General features: G+C 40.8%; 2 protein-coding genes and 1 pseudogene across 2 annotated transcripts; all 3 read left to right on the forward strand.

Annotated features, from left to right (window-relative positions):
- The first annotated feature begins 2,609 nt into the window (after nt 1–2,609).
- LOC105039743 (rust resistance kinase Lr10-like) lies at nt 2,610–3,686 on the forward strand (annotated as a pseudogene).
- A 2,159-nt stretch (nt 3,687–5,845) lies between these two features.
- Nucleotides 5,846–8,765, forward strand: LOC105039652 (rust resistance kinase Lr10-like). The gene is made up of 3 exons (XM_010915867.3): nt 5,846–6,015; nt 7,230–7,279; nt 7,361–8,765. The coding sequence occupies exons 2-3, from the start codon at nt 7,246–7,248 to the stop codon at nt 8,608–8,610; spliced, it is 1,284 nt and encodes a 427-aa protein (XP_010914169.2). The 5' UTR covers nt 5,846–6,015; nt 7,230–7,245; the 3' UTR covers nt 8,611–8,765.
- Nucleotides 8,766–11,933: 3,168 nt separating this feature from the next.
- LOC105039744 (G-type lectin S-receptor-like serine/threonine-protein kinase At1g34300) lies at nt 11,934–16,083 on the forward strand. Its single transcript, XM_073250901.1, has 3 exons — nt 11,934–12,064; nt 13,381–13,451; nt 13,537–16,083. Exons 2-3 carry the CDS (start codon nt 13,403–13,405, stop codon nt 14,745–14,747), a joined length of 1,260 nt encoding a protein of 419 aa, XP_073107002.1. The 5' UTR covers nt 11,934–12,064; nt 13,381–13,402; the 3' UTR covers nt 14,748–16,083.
- Nucleotides 16,084–17,074: the final 991 nt, after the last annotated feature.

Raw genomic sequence — 17,074 nt, forward strand, 5'->3', positions numbered from 1 at the left:
CCTGTGATGCGTCGGTCTTGGACTCCATCATCGGGGCGATCTCGAACTCCATCATCGGGGCGAGACCCGTTTGTCGGTCGGGGGCCTGCTGGGTTCAGCAGGAGCCCAACTTTTTTTCCGCTTCTCCTTCTGACCCGTGCCCTTAGTCAGGCACCGGTCGGAAGCTCCTTCGTTCGTGCGCATGTATTTGTACGCATGCTCCAGCAATTCGACGTACGTTCGGGGGAGGGTCTTGTCCAAGGAATATGTGAATCGGGATCCCCTTAGCCCTCTCTTCATGGTCGAGATAGCCATGTCTTCGTTGAGGTCCTAGACCTCAAGAGTGGCTGTATTGAATCGAGCCACAAAGTGTCAGAGTGTCTCATTTTCTCCCTACTTGAGGGAGAAAAGACTGTCCGAGATTCGTGACGGTTTCCGGCTGGTGCTGAAATGGGCCACGAAAGAATGCTCAAGCTATCTGAAGGAGTGGATACATCCTGAGTGGAGGCCGGAGTACCAGGCCTTGACAGCTTTACGAAGCGTGGCGGGGAAGCCGATGCATAGGAGGGCATCGATTGCCCCTTGAATCATCATGAGTGCCTTGTAGCTCTCTAGATGGTCAACTGGGTCGGTGGAGCCGTCGTAAGGCTCCACATGAGGCATCTTGAACCGACTAGAGATCGGTTCGTCGAGGATAAATTGGGAGAGAGATTGGATGGTTCGGAAGTCGACGTCGTTTGAAGACTTCTGACCATCCATCTGGAGCTGGGCAAGCCGACGGTCGATTTCTTCGAACTTACGTTCGTAGTCGTCCAACCATCGGTGTTGAGAAACCCCAGGGGTCGAACCTCCCGACGAATTTGAGAGTGAGGTGGATGGCGTCCGCGGCCGCTTCTCCTTCCTTGCTCGCTCCAGCTGGGAAGGAGAGGGACGTCGAGATCGGCGGGTGTCACGCTGTGGCCGCCTCCCCCCTTCTCGGTGGGAGTGATGAGATGGCTGCTCTTGAGGAGGAGATGAAAGTTGACGTGGGCGTCGGCGGCTGCTTCTGGACGGCATAGGGTGCACCGCCGGTTGTTCCGTCGATGGTTGCGGCAACTGGGTCGGTTGTTGTTGGAGGTTTTTGATCGCGTTCGTCAGAACGATCATTTACCGCATGATCGCCGTGATCTGTGCCTCCGTGGTCACCATCGAATGCAGAGAGCTGGATTCCGCCATGAAAGGTGGAGGGGCATTTTCCCGACGGGAAGAGTGCCTCGTCGATCCGGTAGCTCTCAATCGCTGAGCTCTGATTTTTGTCATCCCGAGTGATTTTTCAAGCTCTGTGGAGCTCGCTGTCTTACCTCCGTCGAAGTCCCTACTTGGCGCGTCAAATCTGTTGCAGCCAATCCCTCCATCGTCCGATCGTCGGGATCGTGCACCTGCAAAAAAAGTCCTCACTGACCGGAGATGCCTCCGGCGGGGACCCTCCGACGGTCAAGTCAGAAAGGAGACTAGGCAATAGTGAAAAATCAGGGGCTCAGCGGGAGAGAGAGCGAGCTAGAGAGCTCAAGAGCTTAAAGGCGCTTACCAAAACTGTTGCCTTACCCCATTTTATAGTAGAATGCGGTATGGTCCCGCCATTAATGATGCAGACAACTGGGGAGTTGTCAAATCGTCGGAGGCTGTCAAATCATCGTGGGTTGTCAAGTCATTGGAATTAATCCATGTTCTTGACAGGACAATGCCCCAGGACGGCCGTACCGCATGTCCCTAGCGGGGCAACAGCCCATAGCGGTTGTACAGCGTTCGGACGGGTTGGCCGACTATATGTCGGTATTCGGCTGTCGGGACGTCGGGTGGTGACTCGGAGACACCGTCGGCTGATCTGGTGCATTGTGGAAGTTGGACGTCGGCTGCCACCCCCAACAGTGAGTCGGTGATGTAGGTTCGGCCGTTCGGCCGGTTGGAAGCAGTATTGGTCTGTTCGGCCAGCATACCTTCGGTCGGATATCGTCGGCAGTCATTGTCGGAGTCGTCTGTCTGTTTGGTGGGTAGAGTCGGACGTCGGTCGGATCGTTCCGAAGATAAATCGGCATATAGGAGTCGGCCGATATATTCCAACAGGATATAAAGATAATATAATTAAGAAAGCATCATGCAACACAGACATTTATCAATCCCAGCGTCACCACCACTAGGCATAGAAATATAGCTGGTTATGCTTCCCCACATCAAGAAATGGAAGTGCTTTTAGACACACAAATAACTACAGTACAAACATTCAAGTAGTGGAAGCAAGAAAAGAAGAAGATTTTTTTACTCCGCCAATATTGGAGCCACTAGTGTACTTTCCATGAGTTTTTACCTGACTTTGGTTCTATTGTTGCATATTCCAATATTAAATCCCTCTCCTTTCTTTCCACCCTTTACAGATATGGCTGGCACTACTGGAGTGGCCTATGTCATTCCCATCGGTGAGCCAACTCTTAACTCCTGATGCAATCCTCGCATGAATGCTTCACGATGTTTCAAATTCTCAGTCACATTTCCTTCGTTTGTTTCAGTTGGAATAATTGCAGGATGTAGGGTGGTAATTGTCATAGCTAATCTTATCTACATGTGTCAAGATAAACAAAACAAAATCAAACATGATGCAGGCAAGAAGAGACAACACTGCAATCACACCACTCGCGTCTGCCTCGAACATGGATTGGAAGATCGAAAAGGAACCAATCAACAGGTTCCTTGATGATATGTTGAAAGAGAAGCCCACGAGATTTACTCCTGAACATCTGAAAGACTTCACTAGAAACTATTCAGAGGAACTAAGCTCAGGTGGCTTTGGTGTAGTCAACAAAGGACGATTTCCTAATGGCCTGCGGGTGGCAGTTAAGGTCCTCCATAAAAACTTGGATGGGAGAGCAGAGCAGCAGTTCATGGCAGAAGTTGGCACCATAGGCAGAACTTATCATATCAATCTAGTCAGGCTATATGGATTTTGCTTCGAGACAACAGTTAAAGCTCTGGTGTACGAGTACATGGAGAATGGATCGCTGGACAGGTTCTTGTTTGATGAGAACCACAGCATAGAATGGGTGAAACTGCATGAGATAGCAATCGGGACTGCCATGGGAATCAGATACTTACATGAAGAGTGTCAACAGAAGACAATCCATTATGATATAAAACCAGCAAATGTTCTCCTCACCGCAAATTTCTCTCCCAAGGTAACTGATTTTGGGTTGGCAAAGCTCTGCGACAGAGATAACACCCATGTTACTATAACAGGAGCCAGGTGAACTCCTGGTTATGCTGCACCAGAGCTGTGGATGCCATTGCCCGTGACTCAGAAATGCGATGTCTACAGTTTTGGGATGCTTCTGTTCGAGATCTTGGGGAGGAGGAGGAATCTCAGTTTCAAGAATACCAAAAGTCAGGAGTGGTTCCCAAAATGGGTTTGGGAGAAGTTTCAGGAGGGGAAAATGGAGCCAATACTAACGGTCGCTGGAATTGAAAAAAAGGATGGAGAGAAGGCAGAGAGAATGTGTAATGTGGCATTGTGGTGTATTCAGTATCAACCGGAAGCAAGGCCTTCAATGAGTAGTGTGGTGAGGATGTTGGAGGGGGAAGATGAAATTATGCCACCTACAAACCCATTTGCTCACATGGTCCCATACAATTCTGGCTCAGTTCTACAGAGTGGAAGCACAAGTTATTCATCTGGTTGAGCAGAGTTAGTGAATCCTATCAAGGACTTGTACATGTAAAATTTATCTCTCTTCTCTTTAGGAAACATGAATTTAGTTCACACAAGGGATTAGGGATTGCTATCTCGATAGTGGACCCTGTACCAGTATCATACTGTATAGTGTCAGTATGCCGAACATGAAGTTAGTTTTATATACTAAGACTTGATGATGATATGCTTCCATTACTGAGTCTTAGTTTAGTATCGATGTGGTACGGGCAGTACATGATGAACCTCTTGTGCAGCATTGTAGATCTTACCTATGAAAACCAAAAAAGGGACATCTATATTGGATTTATCACTGGGATAACACTGCTTAGATTTTCTATGGTTTCATACAGAATAGACCTTTAGATATGTTAAAACAAAGGTGGCAATTTTTTGGAAACCACCACATATAAGAGCCAAAAGAAACTTTTCAACATATTCGATCAAATGTTACTCCTCAAGTCCCCCAAGGCACCAAGAAATTAATTCCAGAAGAAAATATCTCCACATATTATAAAGCAACAAAAAAAATTAGAAACTACTTTTCCAGATAGTGTTTCAAGAAAAATATGACAGAATTACTAATGGTGTCAGAAAAACATCTCAGAAAGGAATTATAATTACCTGGATGTAAAAGAAGTAAACAAACCAATCTGTGACGCACCATACCCATATTTCTTGTTCAGCATGGTTGAGCATCAAGACAAGAAACTAAATGCCCGAATAAAAAAAAATACAACAATATGACTTCATTTCAATAAACAGAAAAAATAGTCTAGAAGAAGCATAAGAACCTTAAAATGAAAAAGGAACACCGTTATAAGACTGAAGAAACTTAATCATTTGGAAATAAAATTTATAAATTCCAGTAAACAATGGTATTTAATAACTTCAATTTACTAAAAGGGAAGAATCAAGTGGCCAAATAACCAAAACCCAAATAGGATAAACTAACCAAAGAAATGAATCAGCATGGGCCTTTTCAGATCGATTATGAGTTGATCATGATATGTAATTCTGTTTGAGTATGGTGCTTAGCTTGGCAGGTAGGAATGCCCAAGTTTAAACTTTGAGAGTATGCGAGGACCGAATATAATAGAAGGACCAGGTCCTTGATTCATGTGGATTGTGGGAAATTGTATCATACTCCCTTCTTAGGCTGATTATGAGTCAACCATAGTGTGTGACTATGTTGGAGATTGGACTCCTAATCTGGCGAGGATGGTCAGAATTATATCGGAAGAATATATGAGGACTCATGTGGGTGTGCATACAATCTCATATTGAATTTGTATTTAGGGGATCTTTGGCACTTAAACAAAACTAAACAAACCAAATAATACTTCTAGCCAGCTTTTTCTGGATACGATACAAGGCCATCACATATATTGTCCATAACCCTTACCCTTTAAGCTTCAAAAAGGCCTTTTAGCGCCCCCAGGAATATTGGCATTACCATGTCAACATAGCGTACAGGAGAGGTGTATGATATTCCTAAACTTTTATATCAAAAAAAAATATACATTCCGATTTTTCCTTCTACTAAAATGTTTCTGTGTTTTGATCAATGCTCCTTATGCTTTGAAATGGCGTGTAATAAAAGTCGAGGTGGTTGTTCCTTGATGACAAAGTAAGGGCTCGAAAAATGAAATGAGACACAATATTTTATTTATTTTAAAAAAATATGATAGAGATGCCACCTGGATTTAAATCCAGATGGGTTTATGAGTTGTAAGGCGGAAAGACCGACTGAAGTTGACCTGGCGCACAGGTTAGAAACATCTAATCTTGCACCCCCGCCTGCCCCTGCTTCCCTTCGTCCTTTGTTGGCATATGTCAGCCGTAGTCTCGTGGGAAATACTTTGACGGTTTCCCCTACCAGCTAGTCTGGGGCTCCAACTGGATTTGGTGGGCCGAAACCCATATCAAACAATCCAGCGAAGCTCTATGTCCGTTCTGCGGCTTCTGCCAGACCCCAAAGCCTAGCTTTTGCTACGGAAGCTCCCACCCAGAGTCAACAATAAGATATCAGGAGGTCAATTCTTTTTTCGTGCAAAAAATTATGGAGTAGAACAATTCACGGTTGCTTGCTTGAACCGTCTTAATATTTTGACATGGTCCAAAGAGAAAATTATGGCGTAGATTCTTGTCTTCCAGCTTTGTGTTTCCCAGTTCCTGTGATGATTTAAGTGAAAGAAAGCACTAGTATTATCTCATTTCTCTTCATGAATCTGAGACTTTAATCCAGAAGTGACAGCTTCTAGCTTGGGCGCTTGAAGATTTAGGAAGTATCTTTGTTCTCTGCAATACTGATCAAGCCGGTAAGTCTTGCCTCTGGCCTTCTTTTTCCTCTTGATATATGCTTGGATTTAGAACCGAAGCAATTACAAGTCGTTCGAGATTCTTCTTTGAGATCACTGGGCTTCTTACCGAAACACAGTCCCTTCATGGGTACCTCAAGCATGCTTCCTTTCGTCTCCGCTTCATTTTAGTACTTTTTGCTGAATCTCGATCATTATCGGCTAAAACAAACAGAGAAAAACTTCACAGCTGAACTATTGAAATATTAACAATTATTCGTGGAATCCAAGCAGCAAAACTTTGCTAAAATTGAGGGATTGATTTATGAATCAACTGAAACAAAATTTATGGAATATGCTGCTGATTTTAAAAAAAGGAGAGAGAAGGATGGACTCGCTAAAAATTTTGAAAAAATAGATTAAATAATGGGATTTATTTTATCTTAATATTACGTGTTGTATGGATATAAAAGGATCAATGGGAAGAATATGGTTAAGTAGAGAGAAAGAAAGAGAGGGAGAAGTCAGAAATATGCTTGGTTCATTCTGTAAATAGGTGGGACCACTAATTGTTACCTTTCAGAAATGAGCTGCGACCATATCGAAACATTGTGCGTAACTTGTTTGGAACAAGTTAAATCCTACAAAATATGTTATTAAATTGTAGTTATTAATATCAACCGGAAAAAGAGTGTGCCAAAAGACATTAGAACTAGATATTCTTCAATTTTCTGATTGGCATAATGTGATTTGCAACCAAATAAAAAGAAGGCAGAGTTAGGTGAATGACTTCTTAATTTTAGGTGATTAGTTTCAGATCCCTAAGCTCCTACGTGGACCATATAATCTTTGGTCACATATGCTACTGCATTAATTGGCGAGTTGCACAAGAGTATGTTCTAGTAGGCGAGTTGCACAAAATTCTGTAATATGTATGAAAGCACACGGAATCACTGAATTACTTGTAGTGAGACTTTAATATGATGCAGAAGAAGACTTGCTCGCATGAAGCGCATCAATTTGCAAAATCAATGTATCTTATGCATGCATAAATCATCACATTGTACCCCGGTTTCTTCTTAAAATGTAATTTGGCCAGACCTCAAAGCCTAGTTTTGCAAATAATTTCCCAGTTTCCCAAATCACCATTGACTTGCTCTCCCTTAAGGAGAGCTCCTCTCTGTTCATCCATTAGTTTCTGCCCTTATCTTCACGTTTCTTTGTCTTGGATACAGATTCCTCTCTACCAAGATGTTTGCAGCAATATACGCGGTGATCGCCATCGGTAAGAAACTGCTCTTCATAGTTCACTATTTATCATCTTATTGGCCAGAATGCTCATCATATTGTTGTGACATTTTTGCAGCAATTGTAGCAACCCTAGCGGTGTGCGTGGTCGTGGTGGCCAAGATAGTCATCATTCTCAAATATCTCAGGGAGCATGGGCCACCGTCAATAGAATTTAACAATGCGCTGCCGTCAATACATTTTAACAATAGGCCAGATGCAGCAGCCACACCACCAATGACAACGGTGGAGAAGTTTCTCAATGGCATTGCTCGAGAGAAGCCTATCAGGTTTTCACCTCAGGATATAGCTCGTTTCACCCATAATTACTCCAAAAGGTTGGGCTCGGGCGGCTTTGGAGTAGTTTACAAGGGAGAACTCCCGAATGGCACCGTGCCCGTGGCTGTGAAGGTCCTTACAGGAAGTTTGAACAAGACAGTTGAAGAGCAGTTCATGGCTGAAGTGGGGACAATTGGGAGAACATATCACGTCAATCTGGTGAGGCTTTATGGCTTCTGCTTCCATGCCACAGTGAGAGCTCTCGTCTATGAGTACATGGAGAATGGTTCTCTTGACAAGTACTTGTTCCATAAAGATCGCAAGATCGAATGGGGGACACTGCATAAGATTGCAATTGGAACAGCTAAAGGAATCCGATACCTGCATGAGGAATGCCAGCAGATGATAATTCACTACGACATAAAGCCTGCAAACATCCTCCTTGATGCAGACTTCAGTCCCAAGGTAGCCGACTTTGGCCTAGCTAAGCTGTTAAGCAGGAGAAACACTCATGTGAGCATCACAAGAGGAAGAGGGACTCCAGGATATGCTGCACCGGAGATGTGGATGCCCGCTCCGGTCACATACAAGTGCGACGTTTATAGTTTCGGCATGCTGTTGTTTGAGATAGTTGGGAGGAGAAGGCATTTCGACGAGAGCCTAGGCCAAAGCCAGAGATGGTTCCCCAGATGGGTGTGGGAGAAATTTGAGACTGCGCAGCTAGGGGGGGTGGCATCTGTTTGTGGAATAAGGGAAGAGGACCGAGAGAAGGCAGAGAGAATGTGTAAGGTGGCCTTGTGGTGTGTTCAGTATCAGCCAGAAGAAAGGCCTCCTATGAGCAAGGTGGTCAAGATGCTGGAGGGAGAGATGGAAATCGCCCCACCATTGAATCCATTCCAGCATTTGCTCACATCTGGGGCAGCTATTGCTAACTGGAGTGACAGCGGCACGGGCTCAACAGCAACTGCACCAGCATGGCATGAAAGTCCAAATGAAGATTCTATGCCTCCGTTGAGGATGCATGAAATAGAGCTGGTTAGTTCGTCATGAATTGTTGTGCGTCTTTTCCATGTCTTTATAAAAGGCACAGTAATTTCCACCTTAAAAATGATTGAGATGAAATTTTCTTCTTTTTTTTTTTTTTTTGATGAACAGAAGGATAAACCTCCAATATTTATTTATAGATATATAGTTTAGTTACAGAGGAGTCGTAACCAATCAGTACAGCTATAGTAGTGAATGTGTACACTAATTCCTCCCTAGGTGTTCCAAGAATTTGAGGCTTTCACATAAACACTGTGTAAGCACCTCTAAACAGGATTTCACATGAACACATTCTACCCGAGATCTTAAGTGAATTAGCCCACTTCACGCCTCTGAAAGAAAATTGAATATTCAAACCTCCAGAAGTCTTTATCAAACCTGATTGCGGTTCCCCGTTACTTTGGAACGCTGAGATGGCCGTATCATGTACGCACCGACTCTGTTTCCAGGCAGTATCAGAAACTCTAAAAATCGACTTATTTATACTCATCTGGGGCGGACATCCATTCTGTATGCGAAGCTCGGCTGACGAAGGTGCAGAGGCAGGCTGCCGAGGATCGACAGCGACTTCAGGAGTTGGCTGCACGCATCGACGACTATCAGCACTTTCAGATCTAGATGATGGAGCAGATGACCCAGATGGAGCAGATAATACAGCTGATGAGGCAGCAGCAGACCGATCCGAGCTTCATCGTCGGTCCGAGCTCCGTCGAGCACTCTCTGTCCCCAGCTCGTTCTCTAGATGCCGATATTTGATGGCTTATTGATGTACTTTTTTTTATTTTAAATATCTTATAATTTTAATTTAATATAATGAAATAATAAAATTTATTTATCAATTTATTATATAAATTTTTTATTTTAATTTTTTAATTTATAAAAAATATTATACATATAAATTTAAAATATATATTCATAAATTTTTAAAAAAATATATGACTAAATTATTAGTGATGGAATTATTTCTGACGAAATATTCATCGTCAAAAATATTTTACTAACATAATTTAATTTATCAATAAATATATAATTAACAGTGATGAAAAATTATTCATCGTAAATAATTATTAGCGATATAAATTTTCATAAAAAATTATCTTATTTGCAATGAAAGTTTTTATCGCTAATATTATTTAATTTTATTTTCTAAATTTTTTTTTATTAAATTAATAGTGATGAATTATTTTCATTGTAAAAAATATTTTTTGTGACGTATATTTTTCATTGCTAAAACTTTCGAAAATAATAACGATGAAAATATTTTCATTACTATTAATTTTTTATTTATCACCGACAGTTTATTTCATCGCAAATATCTTTTTTTAGATTAAATTTTTTTATTTTTTTTAATGATGAAAAATATTCATCGCAAATATCTTTTACTAGCGATGAAAATTTTTTTTCATCATAAAATATTATCAACGACAAGATTATTTGCGATAAAATATTAGCGACCAAAATTTCGTCGCTAATATGTATTAGCAACGAAAATCGATTATTAGCGATAAAAAATTTTCATCGCTAATAACCTATTTTGTTGTAGTGGATCATGGTCTTGTAAAGATGCGATTGTCTGCATAAGATATCGAACAAAATATCTTGATTTTGGATTCGCAGATTGAAAAGCTCATCAATTTCTATTTTTAGATCAGTCATCGGTAAATATAAGAATCCCTATACATGATCACCATTATATATACTACTTTTATTGTTGGATTTATAACTTTGATTTTATATCGTTGGATTCGTATTGATGGATTATCATGTTGACATACTATTATTTCTTGTATGATTTTTCAATATACATATATCGTGTATTAATATGTATGGATGCTAGTGATTGATGATATGATTTTATGGATATGACATATCTATTTTGATCACATTGTAAGTCGAAATTGATTTGGTGAAATCAGCATGTAATATTTAAATGAAAAAAATATGATCTTGACTAGTCTTGTCATGTGGAACAGCCTGCCAAGAGCTTATGCTTGTGACAGTCTGTCAGGAGCTTATACCTGTGACAGCCTTCACGGGCTTATACGTGGATCAGTCAGTCAGGAGCTCATACCTGGGACAGTTCATCAGGAGCTTATGCCTGAGACAGCCCCCATGGGCTTTTATACATGGGACAGTCGGCCAGAAGCTCATCCTGGGATAGTTCGCCAAGAGTTTATACTTGGGACAGTCTTTATGACTTAAGCAAGATATTTGGATTAGATAGAGATTGAAGCATGCTCTTGGTTAGTCCAAAGTCGGAAAGAAAAATGTTAAAGATCATGTGATTATGAAAGGAGAAATAGAGAACAAGACATGAAATTAATGCTGAATAAAAGTATTTCACTCGTTAACATATGAGGATGCATCTCTTTTGATAAGACAGATAATTTATAAATATTTACAGTATTCTGGATATTAAACATGAGATTTTATATTTTATTGCTTATCATTATTTTCAGATTATATTATTATATTGGTGTGATATGTGAAATTCTTATTGGACTGTAAAGCTCACACCCCTCAATTTTTCTTTTTCTTCTCAGAATTGCAGGATGCTCATAATTAGCTATGATTTGGGTTTGCGGGTGAGTGGATGAATAGATAGAGCGTTATTGATATCCAGTCGGATGATAGAAGAAATTGAATCAGTAATTGTATAAATTTTGCTCATTGTTATGAAAATAGATCATTATTATTTATAGATATTGAGATATTGTAATGAATTATTTTTTGCCTTGCATATTCTTTAGGGCACCCTAAAGAGTGTGCGGCTATCATGTATCCGACCCAAATGCTGGGTTCAGAGTGTGACACCTACAAAGAAAGAACTAAAAGCAACTCTGAAGAAAATTCAGCAGAGATGAGAGGAGTACAAGTCACTAAACATGATAGCCTCAAGATTGAGCTGGCATTACACTACCATGAGAAGGCTAAGAGAGATGTCCCGCAAGCAAGAAGCCAAATATGTTGATCCAGAAAAGTCAATTTTGTGAATACAAAATTGACAATCGGGTATAATTAAATACCCTGTGCACATAGGCCGGCTGCAACATTGTTTGACAATCAGGGATTAGGGAAGATCGTCATGTTTTTGAATGATACTAAGCTCACCTTTGGTTTCTGTCTCATTCAGTTCAAACCTATGATGGCCTTGTTTTGTCGTCATAAGTAGTTGCTCGCTTGGACTGTATTATTATTATTATTATTATTATTATTATTATTATTTGATGAAGACCATTTAATTATTTTGACTTTGAGCTAAGAAATTTATGGAGTAGATTCTTGACGTCTTCCAGCTGTGTTTCTCAGTTCCTAGGATGATTTAAGTGAAAGAATGCGCCAGTATTATCTCATTTCTCTTCATGAATCAGAGACTTTAATCCAGAGGTGATAGCCTTTCAGCTTGGGAGCTGGAAGACTTCAGGAAGAATCTTTTTTCTCTGCAATACTGATCAAGCCGGTAAGTCTTGCCTCTGGCAGACATATGCTTAGCTTTATAACAGAAGCAATTACAAGTAGTTCGTGCTTTTCCTTTATGATCACTAGGCTTTTCACCGAAACGCAATCCCTACATGGGTACCTCAAGAAATGCTGGATTTCATATCCTTTTCATTCTAGCACTCTATGCTGAGTCTCAGTCTTTACCGGTTAAAAGAAATTGGAGAAAAACTTTGCAACTGAACAATTGAAATATTCCCACGACAAAAACCCAAAAAAACAAAAAACACTTGAAATATTCAAAGCTACTTGCGGAATCCAAGCAAAACAATGCTAAACCGAGGGATGGTTTTATGGATTTACTGAAATAAAATTTATGGAATATGCCTATTAAAAAAGAGAAAACGTGCGCATACACACACACACATAGAGAGAGAGAGAGAGAGAGGAATCAGCGTACTCCTTCCCCTTAATGAACAACAAGGCAAATATGCTTGGTTCGTTCTGTAAGTAGGTTGGACCACTGATTGCTCCCTTTCGGATATGAGCTATAAGCATATGGAAACAACGTAGCTAGCTTGTTTGGAACAAGTAAATCCTACAAAATATGTTATTATTCTGAAATTCTAGTTGTTCATATCAACTAGAAATAGAATTTGACAAAGGACATGCGAACTAGGTATTATTAAATTTTCTGATTGGCATAGTGCGATTCCTAACCAAATAATGAGAAGCAGGTGGCACAGCCTCATTTTCTCCTCCCAAAAATAAACATAGAAATAATAATAAGGCATTGTTATGTGAATGACTTCTTAATTTCAGGTGCTTAGCTTCATATCCCTAAGCTCACACCGGGGCCATATAATCTTTGTATCAAAGGCACACAGAATCACTGAATTACTTGCAGTGAGAATTTGATACAATGCAGAAGAAGATTTACTAGCATGCATGAAGCACATCAATTTGCACAATCAATTTTTTCGGAACTCTGTAACCATTGTAAACTGATGTCCCTCTATTAACTTCAGATTTTCTATGGAAACCTTTATTGCCATGTACATATTGTGATATCAATAAAGCAGAGGTAGCTTCATCTCCCTCCTACTTCAATCAGAAAAAAAAAAATAATAATAACGTCTTATATGCATAAATCATCACATTTTACCTTTTTTCTTTTTACGTTTCTTCTTAAGAAGTAATTTGGCCAGACATTAAACCACTGTTTTGCAAATAATTTTTCTATATCCCAAATCACCATTTACGCTCTCTCCCTTTAGGAAAATTCCTCTCTGTTCATCCATTAGTGTCTTCTCTTATCTTCACATTTCTTTGCGTTAGATACAGATTCCTCTCAGTCAAAATGTCTCAAAACCAAACTGATGATGATTCATCCACGACGCTTAGCATCGGTAAGAAATTGCTCTTCATAGTTCAATATTTGTAATCATCTAATAGGCCAAACTTCTCATCGTCTTGTTGTGATATATTTTGCAGTAGTTTCAATGGCAGGTGTGGCCGTGTTGGCTGTGAAGATTTACATTGCCTACCAGTGTATCAAGAACAATACAAAACAGCCATCACAACCTTTTGTTACAATGCCATATTTGCAGATCAAGAGAACAACGGTGGAGAATTTTCTCAACGACATTGCTAGAGAGAAACGCATCAGGTTTTCACCTCAAGATATAGCAGACTTCACCCATAATTACACCAAAAAGTTGGGTTCGGGCGGCTTTGGAGTAGTTTACAAGGGAGAACTCCCTAATGGCGTGCCCGTGGCTGTTAAGGTCCTTACAGGAAGCTTGAATAAGACAGTTGAAGAGCAGTTCATGGCTGAAGTGGGGACAATTGGGAGAACATATCACGTCAATCTGGTGACGCTCTATGGCTTCTGCTTCGATGCCACAGTGAGAGCTCTCGTCTATGAGTACATGGAGAATGGTTCTCTTGACAACTTCTTGTTCCATAAAAATCCCAAGATTGAATGGGGGACACTGCATAAGATTGCAATTGGAACAGCTAAAGGAATCCGATACCTGCATGAGGAATGCCAGCAGATGATAATTCACTATGACATAAAGCCTGCAAACATCCTACTTGATGCAGACTTCAGTCCAAAGGTAGCTGACTTTGGCCTAGCTAAGCTGTTAAGCAGGAGAAACACTCATGTGAGCATGACAGGAGGAAGAGGGACGCCAGGCTATGCTGCACCGGAGATGTGGTTTCCCTCTCCGGTCACATACAAGTGCGACGTTTATAGTTTTGGCATGCTGTTGTTTGAGATTATTGGGAGGAGGAGGAATCTAGACATCAGCCAAGGAGAAAGCCAGGAATGGTTCCCCAGATGGGTCTGGGAGAAATTTGAGAATGCACAGCTAGATGTGGTGGCATCAGTTTGTGGAATAAGGGAAGAGAACAGAGAGATGGCAGAGAGAATGTGTAAGGTGGCCTTGTGGTGTGTTCAGTATCAGCCAGAAGCAAGGCCTCCCATGAGCAAGGTGGTCAGGATGCTGGAAGGGGATATGGAAATCGCTCCACCATTGAATCCATTCCAGCATTTGCTCGCATCTGAGACAGCCATTGCTATCTGGAGGGACAGCAGCGCCGGCTCAACGACAACTGCAGAAACAAGTGATGAAAGTCCAAATGAAGATTCCAAGCCTCCGAAAAGGATGCATGAAATAGAGGTGGTAAGTTCGTCGTGAAATGTTGAATGTCTTCTTCATGTCTTTATAAAAGGCAGACAATAATTCATGACGAAATTTCCACCTAAAAAAATGATTTAAGAGGAAGTTGCTGTCTCCATGTCATGAATTTTTGTTTTGTCTTTTAGAATATGAGTACCTTTATAAATTTCTGCTGACCACCTTTTCCTTTGTACATAGATAACACCACAGCTCAATATTGATTATGGAACTTTATGGCACCGAAAATCTGTATAATTCAAAATTTAAGCTTTATAGAATTGAGATTTTGAGCTTTTCGATTCCATAATGATCTACAGTTTACCCCATCAACCTGGTTAGGCTCTATGGATTTTGCATTGAAACAATGGTCGAAGCTCTCGTGTACAAATACATGGAGAATGGTTCACTCGACCGATACTTGTTCAATGGAACTCAAAGCATTGAATGGGAGAAGCAACATGAGATGGCAATTGGGACTGCTAAGGGAATTAGGACCGGTTGACATAAAGAGTGCGAGCAAAGGATAATACACTATGACATAAAGCCAGGAGCTCGGGGGGCCACCTGGCTATGCAGCAACCGAGCTATGGTTGGCATTGCCTGCGACTCACAAGTGTGATGTCTACAGTTTTGGGATGCTTCTGTTTGAGATATTGATTGGAAAGGAGGACTCGAATTCAAGCATATTGAGAGCCACGAATGGTTCCCAAGATGGATTTGGCAGAAGTTTGAGCAAGGACAATTGGATGTCATATTATCATTATCAGTCTCTGGAATTGAAGGATAAAGCAAAGGCTAAGAGAATGTTTAAAGTGGCATTCACCGCCTCCTCTATGCATTGGTTCCTCAACTCAACTAGCATCAAGTGACGATTTGCATCACCACTTTGAAAACTTTATACACCATTGAAGATCAAATGCTTCATGTGGTTGCATTGGAAAAACAGAAGAAATTCTTGTTTAAAAGCTTGGACAAAATCTAGGTCGTTTTGTGATTTGTAATCAGGCCTCTGAATCCATCGATCATCCCTTCTCCAGCTGTACTCTCTTCTCCAACATCTGGGAAATCTTCTGTTTTGCTTTTGGAGTTACTATATCCTCGATCGTCCTTCAAGTTCCTATGCTTGGATTGGATTCAAAGAAACTTCTCCCAAAGGTCTCAACCAATTATCTTGATGCTCCTGACCACGGTAGCCTGGTCCTGTCAGCCTGTTCCTCCAAAAGAGCTTCTCGCCAGAGTCAATTGCTGCTAATGCTCTGAATCTCTTTAATGATTGGTCTGTTCTATGCAAGCCCTCAGCGTTTGTTGTCTTCAGCATTTGTTGAGTTTGGAAGGATATGAATGAAAATCAGAGGAATTCTAACAATTGGAACCTATTCTATAAACCCTCACTCTGGAAACAGAGTTTGTAAGCAAAGTTCCATCATCAGCGTGGAAATCTCTCCTCTTAACTGTTCTGAATCCTTAACGCCTGTAACTTATCCCTCCTTCGACTGTTTTCTTTCTCACCACCTGTAAATATCTCCTCTGTGCAACAAAAGCCGGCTGGCTGTTTTCAGCCTCCATTTTCATAAATAAATCCTTTTTTTAGAAGTATCAACCAGAAGGAGGACCTTCAATGGGTAGTGTGGTGAGGATGTTGGAGGCAGAAGAGGAAATCATTGCACCTAGGTCCTAGAAACCTACTTACACACATGGCTCCATACTGGAGGTCCAGCTCTTTATAGTCAGAATACAAGCTATTTGTCTGGTTAGAGGAACCACCGAAATCTTGAAGGTGTATGCCAGAATTTGCATGAAAATGTCAGCATATTCGACAATCTTGAAGGTGTATGCCAGAAAAAGTTTCAAAACAATAAGTCAGATTTTAAAAAAATGATAAAAGGTCCATAACTTTCCTTTGATTGATGTGTAGCAACCAGATGTGTTCTAAATATCTACAACAGCTACATTCATGTGTCATATATCACGTTAATTAATTTGGTACTCGTAGGTGGCTTTAAAAAATTGCTGTGACATGGATTGCTTCTATTTGGAAGACAATCAAGTAATCCAGGAGGTACTTAGCTCACGATCGGAATCAGAATTAGAATGGCCAAATCGTCCAAAGCACTTAATTCATGACCAGAATCAGAACTAGAATGGAAATTTGAATCTATCGATGAAAGTAAGAATTGAGTTCTATGTAGATTGAGCCATTTCTATTCCACTTCGGAATCAAAATCAGAATAAGACTCTTCCCAACCAAATGGTTGAAATGGAGGTCACGCATTCCCATTCCGATTCCAAACTCCAACTCCTCCCAACCAAATACTTTCCCCCCCCCCCAACCCCTCTTCCAGACT

Source organism: Elaeis guineensis, chromosome 1 (genome assembly GCF_000442705.2).
Source record: "Elaeis guineensis isolate ETL-2024a chromosome 1, EG11, whole genome shotgun sequence".
Classification (NCBI taxonomy): Eukaryota; Viridiplantae; Streptophyta; class Magnoliopsida; order Arecales; family Arecaceae; genus Elaeis; species Elaeis guineensis.